Consider the following 27,545-nt stretch of genomic DNA (forward strand, 5'->3'; position numbering starts at 1 on the left):
GATCCCCTTAGCTGGCTTACTGACAAACTTCTGTGTTCCTCTGCAGATTTCATCTAATCAAAATGAGGCTTAAATATTAAAATCCCAGGCTTAATGGTTAGGGACATTTTATCTCCTGCTTGAGTTGTGTTTATTCCAGCTAGAAAGCTTGGCTGGGTGATTGCTGATCTGATGCTAAACTTTTTTTTTTTTTTTAATTGGGGTAGAGTTGTTTTACAATGTGGTGTTAGTTTCTGCTGTACAACAAAGTGAATCAGCTCTATGTATACGTGTAACCCCTCCCTCTTGACCCTCTCTACAGCTGCCTCATCCCACCCATCTGGGTCATCACAGAGCTGTGGAGCTGAGCTCCCTGCTATGCAGTGGATTGTATGGTACCATCCCATGAGCTATCTATTTACATCTACCTATAGAGATGGTAGTGTATATATGTCAGTCTCAATCTCCCAATTCATCCCCCCGCTTTCCTCCACAACACTGGGTCCACACATCTGTTTTCTACATCTGCATCTCTATTCCTGCCCTGAAAATAGGGTTTTAAAACCATTTGTTTTGGGATAATGCTCGATTCACCAGAACATCACTGAAATCAAGGGGCAGAACCATCTTACCACCCAAAACATCTCCTTTGGCTGTACTTCCTTCCACTCACCATCCCTCATTCCTGGCAACCAATGATCTGTTTTCCATCTTTATGGTTTTGTCATTTTGAAAAGGGTGCCTAAATAGAAGCATACAGATGTTGCCTTTTGAAACTGGCTTTCTTCACTCAACCTAATGCCCATGAGATCCATGCAAACTGTCAACGTGTATCACTAGCTTAAACCCTTTCCGCCAAATAGTCATCTGGGGTCTAGATAAACTGCAGTGTGTTTAGCCAGTCACCCGCTGAGGGATGTTTTAGTTGTTACCCGGTTTTGATTATTACAAGTAAAGCTGTAATTCTACTTCTTGCATGGAAGTAGTTTCTATTTCTCTGGGGTAGATTCCCAGGAGTACAATTGCAGGATCATGGGATAAGTATTTTCAATATTTCTCAAAACTTCCAAACTCTTTTTTAGAGTGGCTGTGCCATTTCACGTTCCCACCAGCAGTGTATGAGCGATTTAGTTTCCCTGCATCTTTGCCAGTGTTCGGTTCAGTCTTTTATTTGAGTTGTTCTCATTGTGGTCTGAATTTGAATTTCCCTGAGGGTTAGTGATGCTGAAAATCTTGTCTTCTGCTTATTTGCCATCTGTGTATCCTCTTCAGTGAAATGTCTGTTCATGCCTTTTCTCCCTTTTCTAATTGGATTCTTTGGTTTTTTTTTTTTACAATTGAGTTTTGAGAATCCTTTATGTATGCTTGATATGACTCCTCTGTCAGATGTATGGTTTGCAAATATTTCTCCTAGGCTGTAGTTCATCTTTTTATCCTCTTAACAGGGTCTTCCACAGAGTGTGAAGTGTTTAGTTTTTATGAAACCCGATTTATTTATTTTTCAATTTTATGGCATGTATTTTTGGCGTCATAGCTCAGTACTCTTTAATGAACTCTAGGTACTGAAGATTTTCTCCTGTTATCTTCTAAACGTTTTCTAGTTTTATGTTTTACATGTAATGAAGGGCTTCGCTCGTGGCTCAGTGGTAAAGAACCCGCCTGCCACTGCAAGGGACATGGGTTCTACCCCTGGTTCGGGAAGACCCCACGTGCCACAGGACAGCTAAGCGCCTGTGCCACAACTACTCAGTCTGCACCCTAGAGGCCAGGGAACTGCGACCACTGAGCCCATGTGCCGCAACTACCGAAGCCCACTTGCCCTAGGAACCGTGCTCTGCAACAGGGGAGGCCACTGCAAGGAGAAGCTGGCACACCACAACTTGAGAATGACCCTCCTTGCCACAACTAGAGAAAAGCCTGCACAACAGTGAAGACAGCACAGCCAAAAATAAATAGATAAATAAAAATTATCTTAAAAAACCCATTTAATGTAGGATCTGTTTTCTTTTACTTTTCTTGTAAGGTTGGGATTTAGGTTGGGTTATTGACTGACTGATTGTCCTATGGATGTCCAGTTGCTTTGGCATTATTTAGTGAAATAGCTAGCCTTCCTTCATTAAATTACTTTTGTTCCTTTGTCAAACGCCAGGTCACTGGATTTGTGTGGAGCTGCCTCTGGGTCCCTGCTCTGCCCCACTCATCTACTTGCTGACTGTCCGGATGTGTCTTTATAACTCATTTTCTTTCTTAAAATCCACCCTGTATATTATGGCGATATCATTAGCTCAGGCTCATGGATTCATACAGAATGTATTTTGAGGCACTGTAAGAAAAATAATGGCATTTATTTCTTTTTTTAAGGCGTATATTTTCTCATGGGAGGAGATGATCCCAGAAAAACAAGGATTTCATGTTTTCCATAGAAAAGATATTTTTGCTACTTGAGTGAACTTGTCCTAATTCAGACAATTTTAGGTGTCTTCCACTCTCCCCTCTTGGATTAGGAAGGAGAGGGCAAAGAGGGTCTCCTTTGGGATTTAAACCCTCCAGGGTCAAGGTGCCCCTTTTGGGTATAGCTGGCCTGGCTCTGAGGTCTGTGAGGCACCATTCCCTGGGGGTTTTCTGGGGACACCTGCTGTCTCTGTGTTAACTTGAGGGGGGAATAAGTGGGTGAGGAGGGAGGTGGGAATAAACATTAGGGATCTGAGACCAGGACAGTTGCCTTTGTTCTTTTATATTTGAATCAAACTGGAAGCAAACCTATGTAGTGACCCCTATTCTTGTGAGCCATGAGTGTGTGGCTCAACACAAGGTTTTCCTTGTGTTTTACAAGCAAGAATCTGGACTTCTCTGGTGGTCCAGTGGTTAAGAATCCACCCGCCAATGCAGGGGACTCGAGTTCCATCCCCGGTCCAGGAAGATCCCACATGCCACAAGGCAGCTAAGCCCAAATGCCTCAGCTACTGAGCCTGCATGCCCTAGAGCCCACGCTCCGCAACAAGAGAACCCACCACAATCGGAAGCCTGGGCACCACAAGTAGAGAGCGGCCCCTGCTTGTCACAACTAGAGAAAAGCTGGCCTAGCAACGAAGAAAAAAAAAAAAAACACACCAAACAACCAGCAACAACAAAAAACAAGAATCTTTGCAGCCCATTCATGTGAAATAGGGATGGAGACTTTTAGAAAGAACCCCAACCTCCAGGCTGACAAGAGCTCATAGCTGCCCTCGTCCCCACACATTCCTGCCTCTTTCTGCTTCTGTTTTCTGCCCCGCACTCTGCCTTCCCTGGGACTCATCTCTCTGAGACATCGCAGCTGTAAATACCACATGTGGGAACAGGCCTGGGGATGTGTATAGTTTATGTCCACGCATTGTCCACTGAGACATTCCTGACTCCTGTTACCTGGGCCACAGGGATAATGTAAGAACATTTTCTGTTCAGTTTGAAGCAGGCTGTTCTAATTCCAGATTCCCCTGTAACTTCTTGGGTTTTTTCCTTTTTTTCCTTTTTTTTTTTTTTTTTTTTTTTGCTGGAAGCAGCAAAGCAGTTTTCTCTCTGCATGTTTCCCTCACCTGCCTTGCAGGTTTACACACCAAATATAAACCATGAATGTGAGAATCAAGAGGCTGGGGGCCTCACACTGGACCCATGAAATTTAACAGAGGAGAGAGGACTTGGGTCTGGAGATCACAGAGGATCACATTTAGAATTTAATTCCCTTCTGTCACCAGACCTGCCCCTGCCCAGAACTCCACAGGGACAGTGAAGGCGGAAAAACTCAAGTTTCCTGCAGGTGTGGGACTCCGCCGTCCCCAGGCCTCTGGATGGGGTTCTTGGTGGGCATCTCTGACCCACTCCTGATGGCCGTGGGTGTGCTGATGTGTCCCGCCCAGGCCCTTCTCGGTGTCTCCGGCTGTGCTCAGCTTGCACGTGGAGGGAAGAGGCAGGTCGGGAGGCTGGGGTCCATCTGGGACTGAGGCCCAGCTGTCCTCTGAGGATGAGAACAAGTGTGTGTTAGTGCCTCTGGGGCCATCCGTGCATTGTGTAGTCAGGATGTGTCTGTCCACAGAGAGGACAGACAAACTTAAGCCCAAAGGAGCTTCTGTTGGCTGGTGGGCCTTGTAGGGTTGATGGAGATGGGGATTCAGGCAACATTTGAATGAAGAGAGCCTGGGGGCCGTGGACAAGGGTCTCTGATGAGCTGATCACACACTGAGGGATCTTGGGAGGGTCTGAGTGCAGCGCTTGTGGGTTCTCAGTGCCCCAGGCATGGCCCACTCCTCCTGGGAGCCAGAAAGGGCAAAGCCCAGTGCAAATGGTGCTGGAGTTGGGGGGCTGGTGTGGAGCCAGAGAGCCTCCTTGATCTGCTCCAATGGGGTCAAAGGTCTCAGTTTCTCAGCCCGCCTGAACTTTCACCCTCAGCATTTGTGCAACTCAACCCACCAGGCTGCCTTGGTCTCCCCGTCCAGAGGTGAATCTCAGGGGTCTCTTTCTTGGGGCCCTGCCTTGCCCCCATCCTGCCAGTGCTGGAACCTGTCTTACCATCTTCAGGAGGGGCTGCTTCTGCTGTGCTGTGCTGCCTGTGATTCTGTGAGCAAAAGAAACACCTGAAAATTCCAGAAGGCTGAGGCTGGATGAAGGGTGTCCCCTGTCATCCCCCACTCAACAATACCTCTGCCATTCTTGCTTCCATAAAATGGGAATACATTTCAGCCATGCAGAGGCCTGGCCCTTGGCTCATGAGATGAGCCTGGTCAGAGAGGCGGGTGACCAGCAGAGGGGGGCTGCAGCAGACCTCCTGCTGACTAACAGTCTTGCACACATGTCTGCAGCTCTGGGTGGGAGGCCGGGGTGCGCTAAGACCCCTGCCATTGCTTCTATTGTTCAGTCTCTCAGTCATGTCCAACTCTTTGAGACCCCCTGGACTGCAGCATGCCAGGCTTCCCTGTCCTTCACCGTCTACCTGAATTTGCTTAAGCTCACATCCGTTGAATTGGTGACATCATCTAACCATTTCATCCTCTGTCATCTCCTTCTCCTCCTGCCTTCAATCTTTTCCAGCATCAGGGTCTTTTCCAATGAGTCAGCTCTTTGCATCAGGTGGCCAAAGTCTTGGAGCTTCAGCTTCAGCATCAGTCCTTACAATGAGTATTCAGGGTTGATTTCCTTTAGGATTGACTGGTTTGATCTCCTTGCTGTCTGAGGGACTCTCAAGAGTCTTCTCTAGCACCACAGTTTGAAAGCATAAATTCTTTGGTGCTCAGCCTTCTTTCTGGTCCGCCTTTGCTTTACTAAGTGTCAAATTAAGGGACATAGTGCTCCATGTGTGTTTCTTGGCACAGTGAAAGACAAGTGTCCTTTCAACTAATGCGTAAGTTTAACTATATACAGTTGGCCCTCCATATCTGCCAGTTCCACATCCATAGAAACAACCAACCTCCACTGGAAAATATTGGAAACAAATTTCAGAAAGTTCCAAGAAAGAATATCAGTTTGCCTTGCACTGACAACTATTTTGCATAGCATTTACATTGTATTAGGATTATACATAATCTACAGATGATTTAAAGTATATGGGAGTTGCTTATTTTGAAGAATCCATGCATCCAGGGGATAAATCCCACTAGATCATAGTGTATGATCCTTTTAAATGTGTTCTGTTTAATGTGGGATTCTGTTTGCCAGTGTTTGGTTGAGGACTTTTGTGTCTATGTTTATCAGTGATATTGATCAGTAATTTTCTTTTTTTGTGATATCTTTGTCTGGTTTTGGTATCGGGATGATGTTGACCTCATAGAATGAACTTGAGAGTGTTCTTTTCTCTGCAGTTTTTTGGAAGAGTTTGAGAAGGGTGGGTGTTAGCTCTTTAAATGTTTGATGGAATTTGCCTGTGAAGTCAACTGGTTCTGGACTTTGTTGGAAGATTTTTAATTACAGTTTCAAATTTATTACTTGTGATTTGTCTGTTTGTATTTCCTATTTCTTCTTGGTTCAGTCTTGGAAATCTGTACCTTTCTAAGAATTTGTCCATTTCTTCCAGGTTGTCCATTTTATTGGCCTATGCATGCTTATAGTAGTCTTTTATGATCCTTTGTATTTCTGTGGTTTCAGTCACAATTTCTCCGTTTTCATCTCTAACTTTATTGATTTGAACTCTCTTTTTTCTTGATGGGTCTGGCTAAAGGTTTATCAATTTTGTTTATCTTCTCAAAGAATCAGCTTTTAGTTTCATTGATTTTTTTAAAGATTTTTTTTCATATAGACCATTTTTACAGTCTTTATTGAATTTGTTACAATATTGCTTCTGTTTTATGTTTTTGTTTTTTTGGCCCTGAGGCATGTGGGATCTTAGCTCTCTGACTGGGGCTCTGACTGGGGCCCAGACTTATGTCCCCAGCAATGGAAGGTGGATTCTTTACCACTAGGCCACCAGGGAAGTCCTAGTTTCATTAATTTTTGCCAATGTTTTCTTCATTTCTCTTTCATTTTTGTGCTGACTTTTATGATTTCTTTCCTTCTACTAACTTTGGGTTTGGTTTGTTCTTCTTTCTCTAGTTGCTTTAGGTATAAATTTAGGTTGTTCAGTTGAGATTTTTCTTATTTCTTGAGGTAGGATTGAATCGCTATAAACTTCCCTCTTAAAACTGCTTTTGCTGCACCCCATAGGTTTTGGGTTGTTGTGTCTTTGTGGTCATTTGTTTCTATGTATTTTTTGATTAGATGCTCAGCATCACTAATGTCGACTGGAAAAAATAGTCACAACCTAAAAGTTGAGAGTTATGTTTTGTTTGGTGGGAATTTTTAGGACTTCAAGCCTGGGAGACAGCATCTCAAGTGACCCTGAGAGAACTGTTCTGAGGAGGTGGTGGGAAGGAGTCAGGTTATATAGACGTTGGCAACAAGGGGCAGGTAGGTTGAACAACAAAATATTGAGGAAAACCAGATATCTCAAGTTAAGGACTTTAGCACTTTTCTATGTATGGGAAGATGTAAGAGTCTGGGCTTACTGAAATCATTCCTTTCGTATGCATCTCAGCCCTCTGGGGCCAGCATCCTCGTTTTTTTCGTATCCCCAGGCTCCTCGGTGCTCACAGTAGGGAGTGGCTGCAGCTTGCTGCCAAATCACAGGCCTCATTCTTCCTGGGCCCCCTCTGGGCTCAGAAACTCACATTTGGAGGGCCGGAATTGCTGATAGCTGTAACATCCTTGTTTATTGATATGGTGGGAAACACTCCATTCCTCACTAATTATTAGAGAAATGCAGATCAAAACAATGAGGTGTCACCTCACACTAGTCAGAATGGCCATCATCAGAAGTATCTGCAAACAATAAATGCTGGAAAGGGTATGAAGAAAAGGGAACCCTCTTGTTCAGTTAATGGGAATATAAGTTGATACAGCCACTATGGCGAACACTACAGAGGTTCCTTAAGAAAATACAAATAGAACTACCATGTGACTCAGCAATCCCACTACTGGGCATAAACCTGAGAGAACCCATAATTCAAAAAGACACTTGCATCCCGGTGTTCATTGCAGCCCTATTCACAATAGCCAAGACATGGAAAGAATGTACATGTCTATCAGCAGATGAATGAATAAAGAAGATGTGGTACATATATACAGTGGAACATTACTCAGTCATAAAAGAAACAAAATTGGGTCATTTGTTGAGAGATGAATGAACCTGGAGTCTGTCATAAATCAGAAAGAGAAAAACAAATCTTATATATTAACGCGTACATGTGGAATCTAGAAAAATGGTGCAGATGAACCTATTTACAGGGCAGAAATAGAGACGCAGACATAGAGACCTGACGTGTGGACACAGCAGGGAAGGAGAGGGTGGGACAAACTGAGAGAGTTGCATTGACATTTATATACCACAGTGTGTGAACCAGACAGCTCGTGGGAAGCTGCCGCACAGAACAGGGAGCTCAGCTTGGGGCTCTGCGATGACCTAGAGGGGTGGGATGGGCACTGGCAGGGAGGTCCATGAGGGGAGGGGATATGTGTATACATATAGCCAACTCACGTTGTTGTTCAGCAGAAACTAACACACCATTGTAAAGCAACTCTACTTGCCCCCCCTCCCCCTCCAAATACACTGTCCTCTCTGCCTAGATAATAAAGGAAGGCATTGACCTTGCTTGTGAGGCTCTCCTCAGTTCCACAGCAACTGGGATAGGAATGAGCAGATCCTGCCTCCTAGTTAGAGGGCAGTGTGGCAAGTGATGCTCTCATCTCATTTAAAGGGCCTCTGTGGTTGTTTAGTCACTCAGTCATGTCTGACCCTTTGCAACCCCATGGACTGCAGCATGTCTGTATCTGACCACAAACAAAAAAACAAAACAACCCCCATAGAAATAGATGCCCGATGGAACAAAGCAAAAGCCCAAAATGATATAGAAAGTGAAATGGATATGATGTAGCTTTTGAATTTTATTGTTTGTTTTATGATTTATCTCTTAATTATTAAGAATTTCATGAGGGTGCTGGTGGGATAACATGTCTTACAGACACGTATCAATAGCATGAAGCCCTGGCTGAATCACGACATTTTTAGATGCTCTCCTGAGATTTTAAGCAAATGATCTTTTCTAATACATAAAGTGGGAGTAATGATTCCTACTTCAGAGCGGTATTGTGAATTAAAAGTTGTAAGTACTCATCTACCATGTTCAATCCATAATAGGCACTCAGTGAATAGACTCTATACTGATTATTCTATGGTTAGAATTTTCAATGATTTTCAATAAAGCCAATCTAAGATTTAAAAAAAAGTATATGGGAGGATGTGTCTAGGTTATATGCAAAACCTACACCGTTTTGTACAAGGCACTTGCGCATCCATGGATTTGGGTGTCCTCGGGGGTCCTAGAACAAGTCCCCCATGAATACCCAGGGACGATTGTCCTTGAATGAAAAGCAAGCAAGTTTCTAAATGAGGAACATTCACAGGCTGCTGTGGGGTAGATTTTCTCTCTTCTAAGGTGTGTCTTTCAGATAGAGACATCTTGCCGAACCTGCAGCAGACAGTGAACACCTGATTAATCCCACTTGCTTCTCCCCAAATGGGAAACCCTTATGGTTGTTTGTGGGAGTCTCAGATCCCATAGGAGACGTTCCCCGTGTAGCCTTTTCCCCGTGGGAGTTTGGTGCTTAGGAAGAGATGTCTGGTGAAGAATCAGACTTTCCCTATGGACCACAGGGCTCTGCAGGGTCCTCAGCCTCAGGGCCCAGGGAGGTCAAGGTGGCTGCTGCTTCTCCCCCTTCCCAATGGGGACCCCCGTTTCCTGGGTCCTGGGATGACTGATGGGGATGGTTTTCACGATAGCCAGACAGCATCTCCCACATCTCTGTGGGAAAGTGGGCCATGACCTGGCAGACCCGCCCTCCTTTCTCAGGCAGCACCACGCCCAGTGCGTTCACACGCCCTTCCTTCCTCCTGTGCTCCTGGGAACTGTCTAGTCTTTCCTAGAGGCGTGCTGAGAGCCTTTGTTCCATTTTGGCTGCAGATTCCAAACAGAAGGAGGGGATCTGCTTTTCCCATCGCAGGAGCCCAGCCGGGAGGAACCCAGATGGGGTTTCCTGTTTCGGGTGTGATCCTGGCCCCAGATCCCGGGGAGCGCCGTCTGCTCTCCACCCTGCCGACCACACAGGCGCTTGGCTTCTGGGTTGTGCCTGATTTTTAAATTCCCATTAAAGAGTGATTTAGGTCCAGAGTCAGAGGGTCAGGGCTCCAGTCTCTGTGCCGCTCCCACGTGGAAATACTTCCTCGTGCTCAGAGCAGGGCTGGTGATGAGAGAAGGGATGGCTCCTCTTCCTGGGGAAGCCCTCAGGGCCTCGGACAACGTTGCTGGCTTGCTCCTTCTAGTCCTGGCTGCCCTAATGTTTATTCCATTACACAAGCATCACACAAATGCATTCCTTGTTTAAAAATGGCGCATAGTAAACAAATGGGACCTAATTAAACTTAAAAGCTTTTGCAAGGCAAAGGAAGCCATGACAAAATGGAAAGACAGCCTGCTGAAGGAGAAAAGGTATTTGCAAATGATATGGCTGATAAGGGGTTAATATCCAATGTATACAAACAGCTCACACAATTTGACATTAAAAAAAACTGATTTAAAAATAGGCAGAAGAACTGAATAGATGTTTTTCCAAAGAGGAAATGCAGATGGTCAACAGGCATGTGAAAAGATGCCTAACATCTCAAGTCACCAGAGAAATGTAGATCCAAACCTTGAGGAGTTATCACATCACACCTATCGGAAAATGGCCATCATCAAAAAATAACACAAAGAGCAAATGAGGATGTGGGGAAAAGGGAAAACGCTGTTGGTGAGAATGGAAACTGATGCAGCCACTGGGGAAAAGGGTATGTTGTTGTTTGGTTGCTAAGTCATGTCTGGCTCTTTGCGACCCCATGGACTGCAGCACACCAGGCCTTCCTGTCTCTCACCATCTCCCAGAGTTCGCCCAAGTTCATGTTAATTGAATCAGAAAATAGTATAGAGATTCCGTAAAAAACTGAAAATAAGAACTGCCATATATATGACCCAGCAATTCCATTCCTGGGTGATGTCTAAAAAAAAACCCCAGAGCACTAATTTGAAAAGATACACGTACCCCAGTGTTCACAGCAGCATTTACAATCTCCAGGGTATGGAAGTGTCCATTAACCAATGGATAAAGGAGATGTCGCATATATACACAATGGAATACTTCAGTTCAGTTCAGTTGCTCAGTCATTTCCAACTCTTTGTGACCCCATGAACTGCAGCACGCCAGGCTTCCCTGTCCATCACCAACTCCCGGAGTTTACCCAAACTGATGTCCATTGAGTTGGTGATGCCATCTAACCATCTCATCCTCTGTCGTCCCCTTCTCCTGCCTTCAATCTTTCCCAACATCAGGGTCTTTTCAAATGAGTCAGCTCTTTGCATCAGGTGGCCAAAATATTGGAGTTTCAGCTTCAACATCAGTCCTTTCAGTGAACACCCAGGACTGATTTCATTTAGGATGGACTGGTTGGATCTCCTTGCAGTGCAAGGGACTCTCAAGAGTCTTCTCCAACATCACAGTTCAAAAGCATCAATTCTTCTGCACTCAGCTTTCTTTATAGTTCAACTCTCACATCCATACATGACTACTGGAAAAACTATAGCCTTGACTAGGTGGACCTTTGTTGACAAAGTAGTGTCTCTGCTTTTTCATATGCTGTCTAGGTGGGTCATAACTTTCCTTTCAAGGAGTAAGCATCTTTTAATTTCATGGCTGCAGTCACCATCTGCAGTGATTTTGGAGCCCCCCAAATAAAGTCAGCTACTGTTTCCACTGTTTCCCCATCTATTTCCCATGAAGTGATGGGACCGGATGCCATGATCTTCGTTTTCTGAATGTTGAGCTGTAAGCCAACTTTTTCACTCTCCTCTTTCACTTTCATCAAGAGGCTCTTTAGTTCTTCTTCACTTTCTGCCATCAGGATGGTGTCATCTGCATATCTGAGGTTATTGATATTTCTCCTGGCAATCTTGATTCCAGCTTGTGCTTCATCTAGCCCAGCGTTTCTCATGATGTACTCTGCATATAAGTTAAATAAGCAGGGTGACAATATATAGCCTTGATGTGCTCCTTTTCCTATTTGGAACCAGTCTGTTGTTCCATGTTCAGTTCTAACTGTTGCTTCCTGACCTGCATACAGGTTTCTCAAGAGGCAGCTCAGGTGGTCTGGTATTCCCCTCTCTTTCAGACTTTTCCACAGTTTATTGTGATCCACACAGTCAAAGTCTTTGGCATAGTCAATAAAGCAGAAATAGATGCTTTTCTGGAACTCTCTTGGTTTTTTGATGATCCAGCAAATGTTGACAATTTGATCTCTGGTTCCTCTGACTTCTCTAAAACCCGCTTGAACATCTGGAAGTTCACAGTTCACGTATTGCTGAAGCCTGGCTTTGAGAATTTTGAGCATTACTTTACTAGTGTGTGAAATGAGCACAGTTGTGTGGTAGTCTGAGCATTCTTTGGCATTGCCTTTCTTAGGGATTGGAATGAAAACTGACCTTTTCCAGTCCTGTGGCCACTGCTGAGTTTTCCAAATTTTCTGACGTATTGAGTGCAGCACTTTCACAGCATCATCTTTTAGGATTTGAAATAGCTCAACTGGAATTCCATCACCTCTCCTAGCTTTGTACTTCCCAAGGCCCACTTGACTTCACATTCCAGGATGTCTAGCTGTAGGTGAGTGATCACACCATTGTGATTATCTGGGGCGTGAAGATCTTTGGAATACTTACTCAGCCATAAAAAAAGAATGAAATTTTGCCATATGCAGCAACATGGATGGAGGGCATGATGCTAAGTGAAATAAGTCAGACAGAGGAAGACAGATACTGTGTGATATCACTTGTCAGTTCAGTTTAGTCGCTCAGTCGTGTCCGACTCTTTGCGACCCCATGAATCACAGCACGCCAGGCCTCCCTGTCCATCACCAACTCCCGGAGTTCACTCAGACTCATGTCCATCCAGTCAGGGATGCCATCCAGCCATCTCATCCTCTGTCGTCCCCTTCTCCTCCTGCCCCCAATCCCTCCCAGCATCAGAGTCTTTTCTAATGAGTCAACTCTTCGCATGAGGTGGCCAAAGTACTGGAGTTTCAGCTTTAGCATCATTCCTTCCAAAGAAATCCCAAGGCTGATCTCCTTCAGAATGGACTGGTTAGATCTCCTTATATCACTTGTAGGTGGAACCTAAAAGAATACAACAAACTACTGATTATAACAAAAGAGAAGCAGACTCACAGATATCAAGAACAAACTAGTGCTTGCCAGTGGGGAGAGGGAAGCGGGGAAGGGTACACAGTGGTGTTCTGAAGAGGTCTGGTGTTACTCAGGGCCAAGGAAGCCTTGCTGGTACTGGGTGGGGCTCTCCACCAAGTTCTTATTGTAGTTTTGACCTTATGGGTTTCACATGTTGCTGTTTCCCGCTAATGACCTTCTGTGGTTCCGAATGGCTGCAGCCACAGGGCTGTCTGTGTCTGAACACAAAGGCCACAGCAGACTGAGACAGGAGGAGGGGACAGAAGAGGGAGCCTCTTGCTAGCTTTTAGTGGTTCTCAAGTTCGTGTGAGAACCTGAAGGATTTGTGAAAACCCAGAGGCTGTTCCCACCCCCAGAGTTTCGGGTTCTGTGGTGGGGCCCTGGGATGCTGAGGCTTCTGTGGGGACCACACTTTTTTTTTAAAGGTTATACTCCATTTGCAGTTATTATAAAAGATTGGCTATATTCCCTGGGTTGTACAGTTTACCCTTGTGGATTGTGTTTATGTGTTAGTCGCTCAGTCATGTCTGACTCTTTGTGACCTCATGGACTGTAGCCCACCCGGCTTCCTTGTCCATGGAATTTCCCAGGCAAGAATACTGGAGCGGGTTGCCATTTTCTACTCCAGGGGTCTTCCTAACCCAGGGATCAAACCTGCATCTCTTGTGTGTCCTGCATTAGCAGGCAGGTTCTTTACCACTAGTGCCCCCTGGAAAGCCCATCCTTGTAGCTTATTTTATTTTTATTTATTATTTTATTTTTTTGTTTTTTAAAAAATGTTTTCTCCTTGCAGCTTATTTTATTCATGTTAAGTTGTTCAGTCACTAAGTCATGTCCAACTCTTTGCAACCTCATGGACTGCAGCACGCCAGGCTTCCCTGTCCTTCACTATCTCCCAGAGTTTGCTCAAATTCATGTCCATTGAGTAAGTGATCCTGTCTAACCATTTCATCCTCTGCTGCCCTCTTCTCCTTTTGCCTTCAATCTTTCCCAGCATCAGGCTCTTTTCCAATGAGTTGGCTCTTCGCCACAGGAGGCCAAAGTATTGGAGCCTCAGCTTCAGCATCAGTCCTTCCAATGAATATTCAGAGTTGATTTCCTTTAAGACTGCCTGGTTTGATCTCCTTGCTGTCCAAGGGACTCTCAAGAGTCTTCTTCAGCACCACAATTTGAAGGCATTTATTCTTTGGTGCTCAGCCATCTTTATAGTCCAACCCCCACATCTGTACATGACTACTGGAAAAACTATGACTTTCACTATATGAACCTTTGTTGGCAAAGTGATGTCTTTGCTTTTTAATACATTGTCTAGGTTTGTCAGGAGAAGGCAATGGCACCCCACTCCAGTACTTTTGCCTGGAAAATCCCATGGACAGAGAAGACTGGTAGGCTGCAGTCCATGGGGTCGCTAGAGTCGGACACGACTGAGCGACTTCACTTTGACTTTTCACTTTCATGCATTGGAGAAGGAAATGGCAACCCACTCCAGTGTTCTTGCCTGGAGAATCCCAGGGACAGGGGAGCCTGGTGGGCTGCTGTTTCTGGGATCGCACAGAGTCGGACACAACTGAAGCGACTTAGCAGCAGCAGCAGCAGCTAGGTTTGTCATAGCTTTCCTTCCAAGGAGTAACATCTTTTAATTTCATGGCTGCAGTCATCATCATTTTCCGCACTGATTTTGGAGCCCTAGAAAATAAAATCTGTCACTGCTTCCACTTTTTACCCTTCTATTTGCCATGAAGTGATGGGACCGGATGCTGTGATCTTAGGTTTTTGAATGTTTGGTTTTAAGCCAATCGCCCCTCCTCCCTTTCCTCTACCCGCTGGTAACCACTAAACTTGTTCTCTATATCTGTGAGTCTGTCTCTTTTTTGTTATATTCACTTTGTTGTTGTTATTCAGTCAGTCGTGTCCAACTCTTTGCAACCTCATGGACTGCAGCATTCCAGGCTTCCCTGTCCTTTACCATCTCTTGGAGGTTGCTCAAACTCATGTCTATTGAGTCAGTGATTCCATCCAACCATCTTGTCCTCTTTGTCCCCTTCTCCTCTTGCTGTCAATCTTTCCCAGTATCAGAGTCTTTTCTAATGGCTCAGCTCTTTGCATCAGGTGGCCAAAGCTTTAGAGCTTCCGTATCAGTCCTTCCAGTGAATATTCAGGACTGATTTCCTTTAGAATTGACTGGTTGGATCTCCTTGCAGTCCAAGGGGTTTTAAAGAGTCTTCTCCAACATCACGGTTAAAAAATATCAGTTCTTCGATGCTCAGTCTTCTTTATGGTCCAACTGTCACATCCATATATGACTACTGGAAAAACCATAGTTTTGATTATATGGACCTTTGTTAGCAAAGTAATGTCTCAGCTTTTTAATGTGCTGTCTAGGTTTGTCATAGCTTTTCTTCCAAGAAGCAAGTGTCTTTTAATTTCATTGCTGCAGTCACCATCTGCAGTGATTTTGGAGCCCAAGAAAATTAAGCCTCTCACTGTTTCCATTGTTTCCCCATCTATTTGCCGTGAAGTGATGGGACCAGATGTTATGATCTTCGTTTTTTGAATGTTGAGTTTTAAATCAGCTTTTTCACTCTCCTCTTTCACTTTCAGCAAGAGGGTCTTTAGTTCCTCTTCACTTTCTGCCATAAGAGTGGTGTCATCTGCATATCTGAAGTTATTGATATTTCTCCCAGCCATCTTGATTCCAGCTTGTGCTTCATCCAGCCCAATATTTCGCATGATGTACTCTGCATATAAGTTAAATAAACAGCATGACAGTATACAGCCATGATGTACTCTTTTCAAAATTTTGAACCAGTCTGTTGTTTCATGTCTGGTTCTGACTGTTGCTTCTTGACCTACAGACAGGTTTCTCAGGAGGCAGGTAAGGTGGTCTGGTATTCCCATCTCTTGAGGAATTTTCCACACTTTGTTGTGATCCACACAGTCAAAGCCTTTAGTGTAGTCAATGAAGCAGAAGTAGATGTTCTTCTGGGATTCTCTTGTTTTTTCTATGATCCAACAGATGTTGGCTATTTCATCTCTGGTTCTTGATTTATCGACTGGGAATTGGTTAGATACCGTTTATTCTGGTTTCCTATGGAACTGCTGGCTTCCTGAGCTCCCTGGCAAGATTCTTGGAGAAGCCTCTGTGTGTTGCTGAGGGCAGAGCAGCTGATAGCAGATACCCGGAGTTGGCATCCAGGAGTAACCTGGGGACAAGACTTTCTCTCTTAGGGGAGTGAGAATCCTAGTAACAGGGCTGTTGATGGATCTGTTCACTTGTTCATTGGTTCAGTAAGTATTTAGTAAGCACGTGCTGTGTGCCAGACACTAGGGTAGGCACAGGGGATATGAGGAAACCAGATGCCACAGGTTCTCTGTGTGCACGTTCTAGAGAGGAAGCTAGCAAACAAGGAAGTAAGTAAATATGCAACATGCTGCGTGATCAGTACTATGAAAAATGCAGTAAGAGGAAGGGGTAGGTTGAAACTGATTTGAATGGGCAGGTGGATCTCCTGAGGAGAGACCTGAAGGTAGGGAGGGTTGTCTTGGGGGAAGACCTTTCTAGCAGAAGGACCCAGCAAGTGCAAAGGACCTGAGTGCAAAGGAGCCCTGATTTGTGGGCAAAGGAGCACCATGTGAGAGATGGGGCTGGGTGACCCACCTTCTCTGTCCACAAGGGTTGCAGTGGAAGGTCAAGGGCTTTGTGTGTCCACAACCTGGACTCTTGGGGGTCGTGAGCGTTTGGCTCTCCCATCAGTGTTGGCAACTTGTCTTCTTGGCTGTATCATGAGGTGTGTCCATCCTCTCTCATTTCAGACTCAAAGGCAGTACACTGAGGCCACCAATGAGAGCAACCGAATCTTCCTGTATTGCGCCTTCCTGGACTTCAGGTACTGTCTGCATGGGAGGGTCCCTAGGCGAGGAGGGGGCAGAGGAGGGGACGGAGGGAGTGGGGAGAAGAGTGAGGGAGGTGGCCAGGATGTCCATGCTCGATCACACACCCGACCAGCTCATGATCTACTTTTATTTTTTTGCTTCTTATATTCTCCCTTTCTTACTCCATTTGGATTTTTCTGTGTATTTTTGATGCCATTTTTTCCTCTGCTATTGACTCCTGGTGTCTACTTCCTTTTAATTTTTTTGTAAGGTTGCCCTAGAGGGCTTAGAATATATATCTTTAATTCATCTGTGTATACCTGCCAATTATATTATACCACCTCACATGTACTTGGAGACAATACAACAATCATTTCATAACTATTCTTGCCCATAATTAGTAGTATTCTTATTACACGTTTTATCTTTACAGATGTCATAAATGCACAGTATGTTGGGAGTATTGTTACTCTAGGTAATTAGTTGTCCTCTAAGGCAATTAAAATTAAGAAAGTGATAATTGTGGGTACTTCCTTGGTGATCTAGGGGCTAGGACTCTGAGCTGCCAATGCAGGGGCTACAGGTTCAATCCCTGGTCAGAGAACTAGAGCCCGAATGCAGCAACTGAAGCTCAGAGCAGTCAAATAAATAAATAAAAATAAATATTAAAAGCATAATAATTTCCCTTCATGTTTTCAATCTCCAGCTAGTTTATCTCTTTGTGTAGAACACACTTTCTGTCTGGTATGTTCCTGTAACTCTTCTTGTAGTACGAGTCTGCTGGCAGCAAGTCCTGTTATTTTTCTGAGATCGTGCACTTTTATTTTTGAAAGATGGTCTCATTGAGCTTAGAATTCTACGTTATTTTTTTCCTAGACTTACACTTTAGCAAATGATAGCAGCAATATATTAACGCGTTATTCTTTTAAAAAATAAAACATTATTTAGAAAAGCACATGTCCTGTTGGACTTTTAGATCTTATCCTGATCTCCTTTCCTAGAGCCTGCAGTAACACAGCGGGCAGATTTTTGTGTGTATTTTTCAGTAACTTGTGCATGTTTTATATTTACATTCCCAGGAAACATATGGTTGTTTAGTTCCATGTTTCTTGCATTATTCCACCATCCTTTCTTGTGTGTGTTCTGCCCACATCTACAGAATATGCATAATATGAAGCATTTTCATATTTATATATACATGTTCCATTTATGCATATGGGTGAATGGTTTTCTGCTCAGATGCCAACTTCCTCGGTCACAGGGTGAGACGCATATTTTCCTGTTATTTGACATCGCTTGGCCTGGCTTCCATGGTGGATTTATTGACGCACAGACTGGGGAGCGAGGCTTCTTGTTTCCACAGGCTCCCTGGGATGCAGCTCTTTACACGCAGGCAGAGGCAACACTACACGGGGCCCAGGTCCCCTGGCTAATGAAGACATCGTCACGCCTTCATGGCTCCGTTTGGGAAAATGTGACTTTCATGGTTGGTTTTTAATTCATTGTCACTCTTGGCGTCCATGCAAGGTGCACTTTCCACCCCTGTGATTGTGCTCCCCAAATTCTGTGCCTGCTAGTTTTCCGGTCACCCTCTAATTCAAGTATGGCATTCGTATATTCAGTAGACAGAGGTCGCATACAGCCCAGCAGCAGGTGTCTCTGGCTTTCCTCAAGGAACAGGAGCCAGTTAGCCCTAACAGGTGGCATGGTGGGGGAGTTCCTGCCCATCTCTAAGGCCCTTTTATTCTGATCTCATCGGGGGGTGGCGGCTCTAAACTGATAGGTTCCAGTGGTCCTGACTGTGCTGTCTGGTCTCTGCTAAATGCCCCCACCTCGCTTGACATGAACCTCGCCTCCAAAGTCCCTGTTCCCATGTCATCAGGCTCAGCACCACCCCGAGTCCCTGCCCGATGACCCCTTCAACCCCACTCACCCTTAGGTTGCATGCTGCCCAAGGCTCACCCAGAGTTATGATCACAGCATCCTCATGGGGACACCGTATGCCTCAGGGATGAAAATAAAGATGCCGCCTGTGTGTGTTTCGTTCACTGGGCGTGAGCAGGAGCAGGCAGGACTGTCTTTATACACCACCCTCTGGGACGGCCGCATTCCTCATTCACAGCTGATGTTGTCATGAAAACTGAACATAAAGCAAAGCGGAACTAGAGCCTTTAAACTGCTTCAGCTTTATAAAACCTTTCCCCAAGGGCCCCTGCCTTTGGCCAAAGCAAAGATTTGTCTTTGCTGATCACTCAGAGTTGCAGTTTCTGGGAAGAACCATTTAAACATCTCTCTCTCTTTTTTTTGAATTTGAAAATATACAGCAGTACAGAGAGGAAAATTGTAATTGCTAATATTCTCACCACAAGAATGAACCCCAGTTAGCATTTGAGCACCCTTGCTTCAAGTAATTTTTGTCTTGGTTTGTACTTGAAGACATGATGCAGGTAATATGTCAAAATGTGATTGTTTAAAGAATTAGAACATTATAAAGAAAAGCAAACACGTAAAAGATGTTTACATCTTATTCTAGTCTTTTGCTCTCTCTGTCGGGAGTTTTCTGAATAACTTATGTATAGTGTGTAGTTATATTCATAGAAAATATTTGATCTTCTTTTGCGTCATGCCCTTGCTTCATTATTATGCATTCAACATTGGATGTTATGTTTGTGTGTTTTATCCGTATGAATACATGTTGCTTTGTACTAGTGTTCATGCCTTATCCAGGTCCCTGAGGTAGACATTAGTGTGAAAGTGTTAGTCGCTCAGTTGTGTCCAACTCTTTGCAACCCCATGGACTGTAGCCTGCCAGGCCTCTCTGTCCGTGGGATTCTCCAGGCAAGATTACTGGATTGGGTAGCCATTCCCTTCTCCAGGGGATCTTCCTGACCCAGGGATCAAACCCGAGTCTCTTGCATCACAGGCAGATTCTTTACTGTCTGAGCCACCAGGGAGGTGGACATTAGGTAACTTTAAAGTGTTCTCTAACATCACCCGTCATTCAGGAAACATCCCAGATGTGTCCCTGTGCACATAGCTCAGCATTCTCTAGCTGGGGTTGCTGGGTTGCAGGACCTACACACTCCATTTTTATGAAATTTTTACTGAAGTATAGTTGATTTACAATGTTGTGTTAATTTATTCTGTACAGCAAAGTGACTCAGGTATATATACATATCCATCCTGTTTCATATTCTTTTCCATTATGGTTCATCACAGGATGTTGAATATAGTTCCCTGTGCTATATGGTAGGGCCGTGTTTACCCATTTTATCTATAATAGTTTGCATCTGCTAGTCCCAAACTCCCAACCCTTCCCTCCGCTTCCCCTCCCCCTTGGCAACCACAAGTCTGTGCTTTGTGTCTGTGAGTCCTTTTTGTTTCTTAAATATATTAATTTGTATCATATTTTAGATTCCACATGTAAGTATATATGGTATTTGTCTTTCTCTTTCTGACTTATTTAGTGTGGTCATCTCTAGGCTCATCCATGTTGCTGCAAATGGCATTATTTCATTCTTTTTAATGGCTGAGTAATATTCCACTGTATACATGTACCATATCTTCTTTATCCATTCATCTGTCAGTGGACATTGAGGCTGCTTCCATGTCTTGGTTATTGTAACTAGTGCTGCCGTGAATATTGGGGTGCACGTATCTTTTCAAATTAGAGTTTTGTTTGAGTACATGCCCAGCAAAGGAAACCGTAAGCAAAAAGAAAAGACAACCACAGAATGGGAGAAAGTATTTGCAAATGATGTGACCGACAAGGGGTTAATTTCCAAAATATACAGACTGTCCATACCACTCAGTAACAGAAACAAAGACACTTGATCGAAAAATGGCACAAGACCTGCATAGACATTTCTCCAAAGAAGACCTTCAAGTGGCCGAGAGACACTTCGTGTTTATTGGACCTCAGACCAGGTGTTTTCCAAAGTGATTGTGCTAACATGGCTACACAGCTTCCCCCTCCCAGAAGGAAACAGGTGCTTGTTCCCTTGTGGCCCGATCAACAAGAGTCATCAGCCTGATGAGTGAGAACAGTTTCTCAGCCCCTGGGGCAAGGCTGGGCGGTTGCTTCCCGCTGACCTTTCCTTCTGTGTCCTCAGCTCCGGAGAAGGCATCTGGTCGAACCAGGGCTGTGCGCTCACGGAAGGGAACCTTAGCTACTCCGTCTGCCGCTGCACGCATCTCACCAACTTTGCTATCCTGATGCAGGTGGTCCCACTGGAGGTAAGCGCCAGGCAGGGAGGGGCTCCTGGGCTTCGAGGAGGCGCCCTTTCTCCATCAGCCCACGGTGGAGGCCGGGTCAGGTCTTTGTCGTCAGTCCCCAGGGGTTTCGGTTGCAGCAGGGCAGATGGGAAGGGAAGCCCAGTGGTTGGGGACATCTGCGAAGCTCCAGTTCTTTGGTGAAACCCCCTTTGCTCTAGGTTTACTCGGGCAACATCTGTGCAGACTCTGGGTCCCTCTCGAGGATTCATGTGCAGCCTGGGAGGTGGTCATTGCAGCATTTTCTGCCTTTGGATCACTGGGTGTTGAAACCCTTCCTGTGCCATGGGATCCAGCAGAGCATGGTCCTCGACTATAAGCAGTGTGCCTGGATGTCCAGAGAAGGTGTTGCCAGTGGTGACATGCAGGAGCATGTATGTCCAGGGTGGCCACACCATGTTCTCTGAGCATTTCTGCCATGACATAGGAAACCTTGGGCTTCGGACCTGTTTCTAAGGGACCTGACTTCCAGCTCCAGCAGGAGTGAGTCCTGAGGTGGGGGAGGGGATTCCCAGCTGACTCCTGGGTCCTCCTCTCCAAAGAGGGCCAAGATGTCTACCCTCACGTTAAGGAGCCCCTCCTGGCTGGGTTTCTCTGCTTCAGAATATTTCATCTTTATTACCTATTTGGCTTGGTCAGCACTAAGGAATGGAGATTAATTTCTTTGGTTCAAGGCAAGCATAGCTTTTAACAGGAGAGAAAAATGGCCTTTAAAAATGCAGATGCCCTAAGTATAGCCCAATAACAAAATTGGAAATTGACATTGGTACAACCCATAGAGTTTATTCAGACTTCTCTAGTTCTCTATATGGCAGTCTTATCGTGTGTAGTTTCGTGTACATGTCCAACCAAAATATAGAATTGTTCCATCAACACAGGCTCCCTTGGGCAACCCCTCTAATTTCCCCTTCTTCTGTCCCAAACCCCTGGCAACCACTAATCTATTCTCTGTGTGGAATTTTGTTACTTCAAAAATGCTATATAAATGGAATAAGACAATATATAGCAGATTGACTTCTTTGCTCTGCATAATACACTTGGAGTCCATTCCAATTGTATCAGTAGTTCATTTTTCAAAATTGCTGAGTAGAATGAACTGATTCCATGGTATAAATGTACCACAGTTTGTTTAACCATTCTCCTAGTTTGCTGACTGCTTTTTATCATGAAAGGGTACTAAATTTTGTCAAATACTTTTTCAGCATCAACTGAAGACATGTGGCTTTTCGCCCCTTAATTCTGTTAATGTAGACAGTTTTTTTTTCTCACAATATTGATAGTTCTTTATTCAGTCCAACTACAAGTCCTTTGTTGAATAAGTGATTTACAAATAGTTTCTCCCCAACTAATTTTTTGTTATTGTTGCTATCCTTTTTGCTGCTTGCCTTTTTTTTGAGGTAACATTGGTTTATAACATTATATGTTTCATGTGCAACATTATTTTTCTACTTCTGTATACATTACATTGACAAAGTGGCAAAAGCAATTCAATTTCTCTGAGAAAGAATAGTCTTTTCAACAAATGTTGTGGGAGCATCCATAGAAAAAAGGATGTATGTTCCTACACAAAAGAATGAACCTCAACCAAAACCTCCCAGTTTATACAAACATTAATTTGAAAGAGATCACAGACAAATATAAAATGTGAAACTACAGAACTTTTAGAAAAAAAAAAAAATAGGAGAAATCCTTAGGACCTAGACCTGGGTGAAGAGTTCTTAGATTTAATTCCCAAAAAAGGGAAGAATTGATGAATTAGACCTCAGCATAATTAAAAACGTCTCCTTTTTGAAAGATTCTGTTAAGAATATACAGAGATTTTGAAGTAAAAATGAAGGGCCTTGATAATCATGGATAGTTTTGCAAAAACAGGAATCTTCAGCCTGGCCTTCCAGATACCTTAAAGTATGTCAGAGCTTAAAATCTACTAAAAAATATTATCTCAGGACTTCCCTGGTGGTACAGTGGATACGAGTCTGCTTGCCAATGCAGGAGGCACAGGTTTGATCCCTGGTCCATATGTCTGATCCCTGGGAAGATGCCTCATGCTGCAGAGCAACTCAGCCTGTGGGCCACAACTACTGAGCCTGCACTCTAGCGCCAGGGAGCCACAAATACCGAGCCGGCGTGCACCAACTGCTGACGCAGGCGTGTCCGGATCCCACGGTCCATAACAAGGGAAGCCAGCACAGTGAGAAGCGCGATTGCCGCAACTAGAGGAAGCACTTGAGCAGCAACAAAGCCCCACTGCAACCAAAAGTAATAAAATTAATTAATTAATAAAAAAGAATATTATCTCAAACTGCCTCTCCCTACCTACCCTCCCCCCGTTTCCATCCCCCACACTTGTGTTTATACAAGAACAAGACAGATGTTAGGTGGGCCAAACCTTAGACTTCCTAAAAGTATATCTTGCCCTGTGATAGAGCAATTCTACAGACAGGAATGAAGAAATGACAAGAGTTATGTGCAGAAGTGTTCGTAGCATCTTTACTTATAACTCAGATCTGGAAATCATCCAAATGTCCACCAACTCTATACTAGATAAAATCTTATATAGTCATAGAAGGAATGATTACAACAATGATAATGATATGGCATGAACTTTGTGTCCCCCTAAAACTCACACATTGGAATCCTAATACTTAATGTGATGGTCATGAACAGGATTAGTCCCCTTATGAAAGACACCCAAGAAAGCTCTTTTGCCGCCTTCCGCCATGTGAGAACACAGAGTGAGTTTGGCAGTCCACAGTGTGTGGGCCCTCACCAGAACCTGACTGTGTTGGCACTCTGATCTCAGACTTCCAGCCTCCAGAGCTGTGAGAAATAAATTTCTGCTGTTGACAAGGCAAAACAAAAATGCAAATGCCCTGGCATGGGATTCTCTGAACCACAATGGGTCCCTGTGCGTGATGGCTTCCTTGGCTTCTTAGGGCCCCAAAGGAAATTGAGTTTTCCTGGTGGGGGCGGGAGAGCAGCGAGGTGATGGGATGCCTCCTGGGATCTCCTAAGAAGCAGAACAGGCCAGGCACCTAGAGACAAGTTTGGTTTCATCCCATACTGTGTTTTGGAAATTGAAAAATTTTATTTATGACTCTGAATTTCTGGCTCCTTTTGAAGATTTTGGGTGATGCTGGGACAGCGTTCTCAGAATAGTGAGGCAAGAGCTGGGTAGGGACCTCTTCTTCCTCCTTCGTCAGCAGCGCTGAACCCTGCTGGGAAGTGAGGTGCCAGCACAGGGTGGGTCTCTTTGGCCATATGACCTTCCCTGGGAGGCACTCCGGCAAATCCACCTCCAGTTAACAGGGACCCACTCTCTCGGGGCACATCCATTCTTGGGTCTGTCTGTTTATGAACAGACTCTATTCTCCTGAGGTTTTGTAGTCCAGGTGCTGCATATATTGGGTGTCAGCAAATATTTGATAAGCCCACGATTGTATCAGTTTTGTTAGGGAAGGAGAGATCTCTATAGCAACACCCAGGCTGCAAGCAGTGTTTACCTAAGGATCGAAATCTCATCCACCATCATTCGACAAATACCCATCAGGGACCTAAGGTGTCAGGCCTGGAGTTTCATTTGTAAACAAGAAAAGCCGTGCATTTCTGCTTTGGAGTAGTTTATATTCTAGTGGGAAAGACAGATCATAAACAAATTAGCAACTAAATAGGTAATTTCAAAGAGCAATAAGTTTAGGAAGACCCTTGGGGAGAAGGATGGAAGAGATGGCAGGTGGGAAGGAGGGAGGTGGTGGGGAGGAGGCAGGTGTCTCCGAGGAAGTGACAATTGAACGGCCAGAAGAGGCTCATCTCTAGAAGGCCTGGGAGAGGAATATTCCAGGTTAAGAACCAGCAAGTGCAGAGGACAGCAGGCAGGAATAGATGAGGTTGGTGTATATGGAGGGAGGGCAGTGAGCATGGGGATCTTCCTGTTTGCAAAGCACATCATGGGTTTTCCAAGCAGACTGTGAATTACTTATAGAGACTCCAGAGAGGACTTCCGGGGGACGTGGGGGGGCCCGACACCCCTACACAGTCCACGCGTGTACATGCCCGATGCTGTCTATCTGGACAGACGACCCCCTTTGGTCTTGTGATGAAGCATCAAGTGAGAGTTGGGTAAGCAGACTTTTCAGCAACCCCATCAGACAGAATCGCCAAAAGCCTCTGGGTTTTGCCTGGGAATCCTGATGACGCATGAAATGAAGCCCAGGTCTGACGTGTCTGGGTCCTTTGGGTAGTGAGTATTTAGAGGTTCAGAGCAGATGGTTCTATCATAGGCCTGAGGGGCATGAGCCCACCTCTCCGCCCAGCACCCTTCGTGGTGAGTCTTTGTCCAGGCAGGTATGAGCCCCAACACTTCCAGTGGGAATGGTTTTTTAAAGGTGTGACATTTAGGGATGAGTTGATCGGTGCTCCTCCCTTTCTGTTTTCAGCCTTCCCGCGTGTTCAGTCAAAACCCTTTCTCTTGTTGACCTGCAGTTCTTTGATCCTAAATCAGGGAGCATGCTGGGTTGGGAACCAATGGTAGCTGGGGAGACCAGCCGGGGGCAACTGCTAGTGATTTAAAGAAAAATGAAATAAGACAGCAAGAGTGCCTTGAAGTGGAGAGGGTAAGTCCCTATTTGCAGGACCCAAGCATCAGCTACTTTGACTGCAAGAGGTGGACCCATTCCAGCCGTCCATCCACTTGGTTCCTTTCTCTGCCTCCCTTGCTTGTCCTGGTCCACAGGTTCTGCTCCCACTCGTGTCTCTTAGCACATCAGGCTCCAGAAATGAGGAGCATGGCCTCCAAGAGGCTCAGTCCTCCCCTCTGTCCTCCACACTGGCCCCTTTGTCCTCCCTCCTGCCAGGGCCTTGGCCCTCACGGCTCACTCAGCGTCCCTCTGGTGTCATGGGGAAGATCCAGCCACTCTCTTTAGTCCCTGGAAGAGGCACTGTGCTGCCTTGACGCAGAACCTATGTGGTCCTGTGGCCAAGCCCCCTTCCTTGACAAGTGGAGAAAGTGAGGCCCAGAGGGCGGGGTGGCCCGGCCTGTCGTCCATCCATTCATCAGTGAATTGCTGAGTTCCAGGTGACCCCTAGGTTTTGCCTTATTCTGGAAAATTCAGTGCTCAAGATCTTGAGTGGGGATGGAGAGACAGCATGTGAAGGCAGTCATGGTAGGGTAAGGTGGGAAGACAGAGGTGTCCCTGCGGGGCCTCCTGAGCTGGGGGTGATGGGTAGAGATCCCAGGGGAGTGAGGGAAGAACCATGCAGACGTGAGAGAAGGGAGCAGCAGATGCAAAGGCTTGAGCAGGAGTGGCCAGGGGCTGGTGCAGCTCCCAGGAAAGGTGCCAGGGACTTCAGACCTGAATTTCTGGGGGGCTGAGAGTGGTGCAAGTGGGGGCCGTCATGGAGGGTGGGGGCAAGGTGAATTGAGACCCCTCACCCAGCTGACCGGGCAGCCACTGCGGATGCAGATGATGTTGCCCCTTCTTCGATTGAGTAAAACTGGAGATTAGTTTTGTGCAAAATCTCTCGATTGTTTAGATGTGTCGTTAATTATCCTTTCTAGGCCACGTGTCAGAGGTGTATCCGTGGCCTGGCCCAGTCCGATGCCCACAGACCAGCAGCCTGAACTGCACGTGCTCAGGGACCACTGGGTCTTGTGAAGATGCTGACCTAGGCTCCACAGGTCCGGGTGGGGCCTGAGTAGTGCTCAGGCTCTACTGGCTCCAGACCGCGCTCTGAATAGACCCTGGGTGCAGCCATCTCCTCTGTAAAAGTCAGGTCAAGCTTGTGCTCACGTCCTGTGAAAATGGCCAGGCCGATCATTACAGATAAGAGGGGCGGGTTAGGGTTAGTCTGATTCCAAGTGTGTGCTCACTAGAGACGGGTGATCTTGGGTGATTTTGGTTGGGGTCTGAAGGGAGGGAGTCGGACAGATCCCCGCCAGGAAGTTAGGTGCAGAGGAAGCTAGTGAGACTGCCTTTGGGGAGAGGAGTACCAGGGACACAGGAAACAAAGAAGACAGTGAGCCGTGGCCAGGGCAGACCCAGAGTCAGCAGGGCTAGTGTTCTGCCCACAGGGGGGTCTTCAGGGTGCTCCCCTGACAAGGGCGGTTCTGGAGTCCTTGGAGGCAGCTGTGGTCCAAGGGTGGGTCACAGAGCTGGGTGCCTGCTGATGACAGTAAAGACAGGACTGCTTGGGGTCTGTTGCCTCCTTCGGGCTTTGCCATGTGGGTGGGGGGTGGGGGACTTTCACCATCACCATCACAGATGAGGGCTTGGGGACTTGCCTGAGGTCACCTGGGGACAGAGTCTGGAACTGAGCTCTGCTCTCCAACCCCAAAGCTTAGGCTGGTGGCCATGCCCATGGATGGCCCACAAGCAGAGCTTCCTCCTCTGCATCCTTTACGTGGGTGTGTGTGTGCTAAGTCACTTCAGTCATGTCAGACTATGCAATCCCATGGGCTGTGGCCCACCAGTCTCCTCTGTCCATGGGATTCTCCAGGCAAGAATACTGGAGTGGGTTGCCATGCCCTCCTCCAGGGGATCTTCCCCAGCCAGGGACTGAACCCACATCTCTTGTGTCTCCTGCATTGGGAGGCAGATT

The 27,545-nt window shown here is 45.6% G+C and overlaps 1 protein-coding gene across 2 annotated transcripts in view; it reads left to right on the forward strand.

The window, feature by feature from the left end:
* Window positions 1–27,545, forward strand: part of ADGRD1 (adhesion G protein-coupled receptor D1) — a 177,638-nt gene that overhangs the window by 101,466 nt on the left and 48,627 nt on the right. For both annotated transcript variants that reach the window (XM_006063071.4, XM_006063072.4), the window contains 2 exons: window positions 16,617–16,690; window positions 20,789–20,912. In XM_006063071.4, coding sequence (XP_006063133.4) covers window positions 16,617–16,690; window positions 20,789–20,912 — 198 coding nt within the window. The remainder of the gene's footprint in view (window positions 1–16,616; window positions 16,691–20,788; window positions 20,913–27,545) is intronic.

This window comes from Bubalus bubalis, chromosome 17 (genome assembly GCF_019923935.1).
Source record: "Bubalus bubalis isolate 160015118507 breed Murrah chromosome 17, NDDB_SH_1, whole genome shotgun sequence".
In the NCBI taxonomy this organism is placed as follows: Eukaryota; Metazoa; Chordata; class Mammalia; order Artiodactyla; family Bovidae; genus Bubalus; species Bubalus bubalis.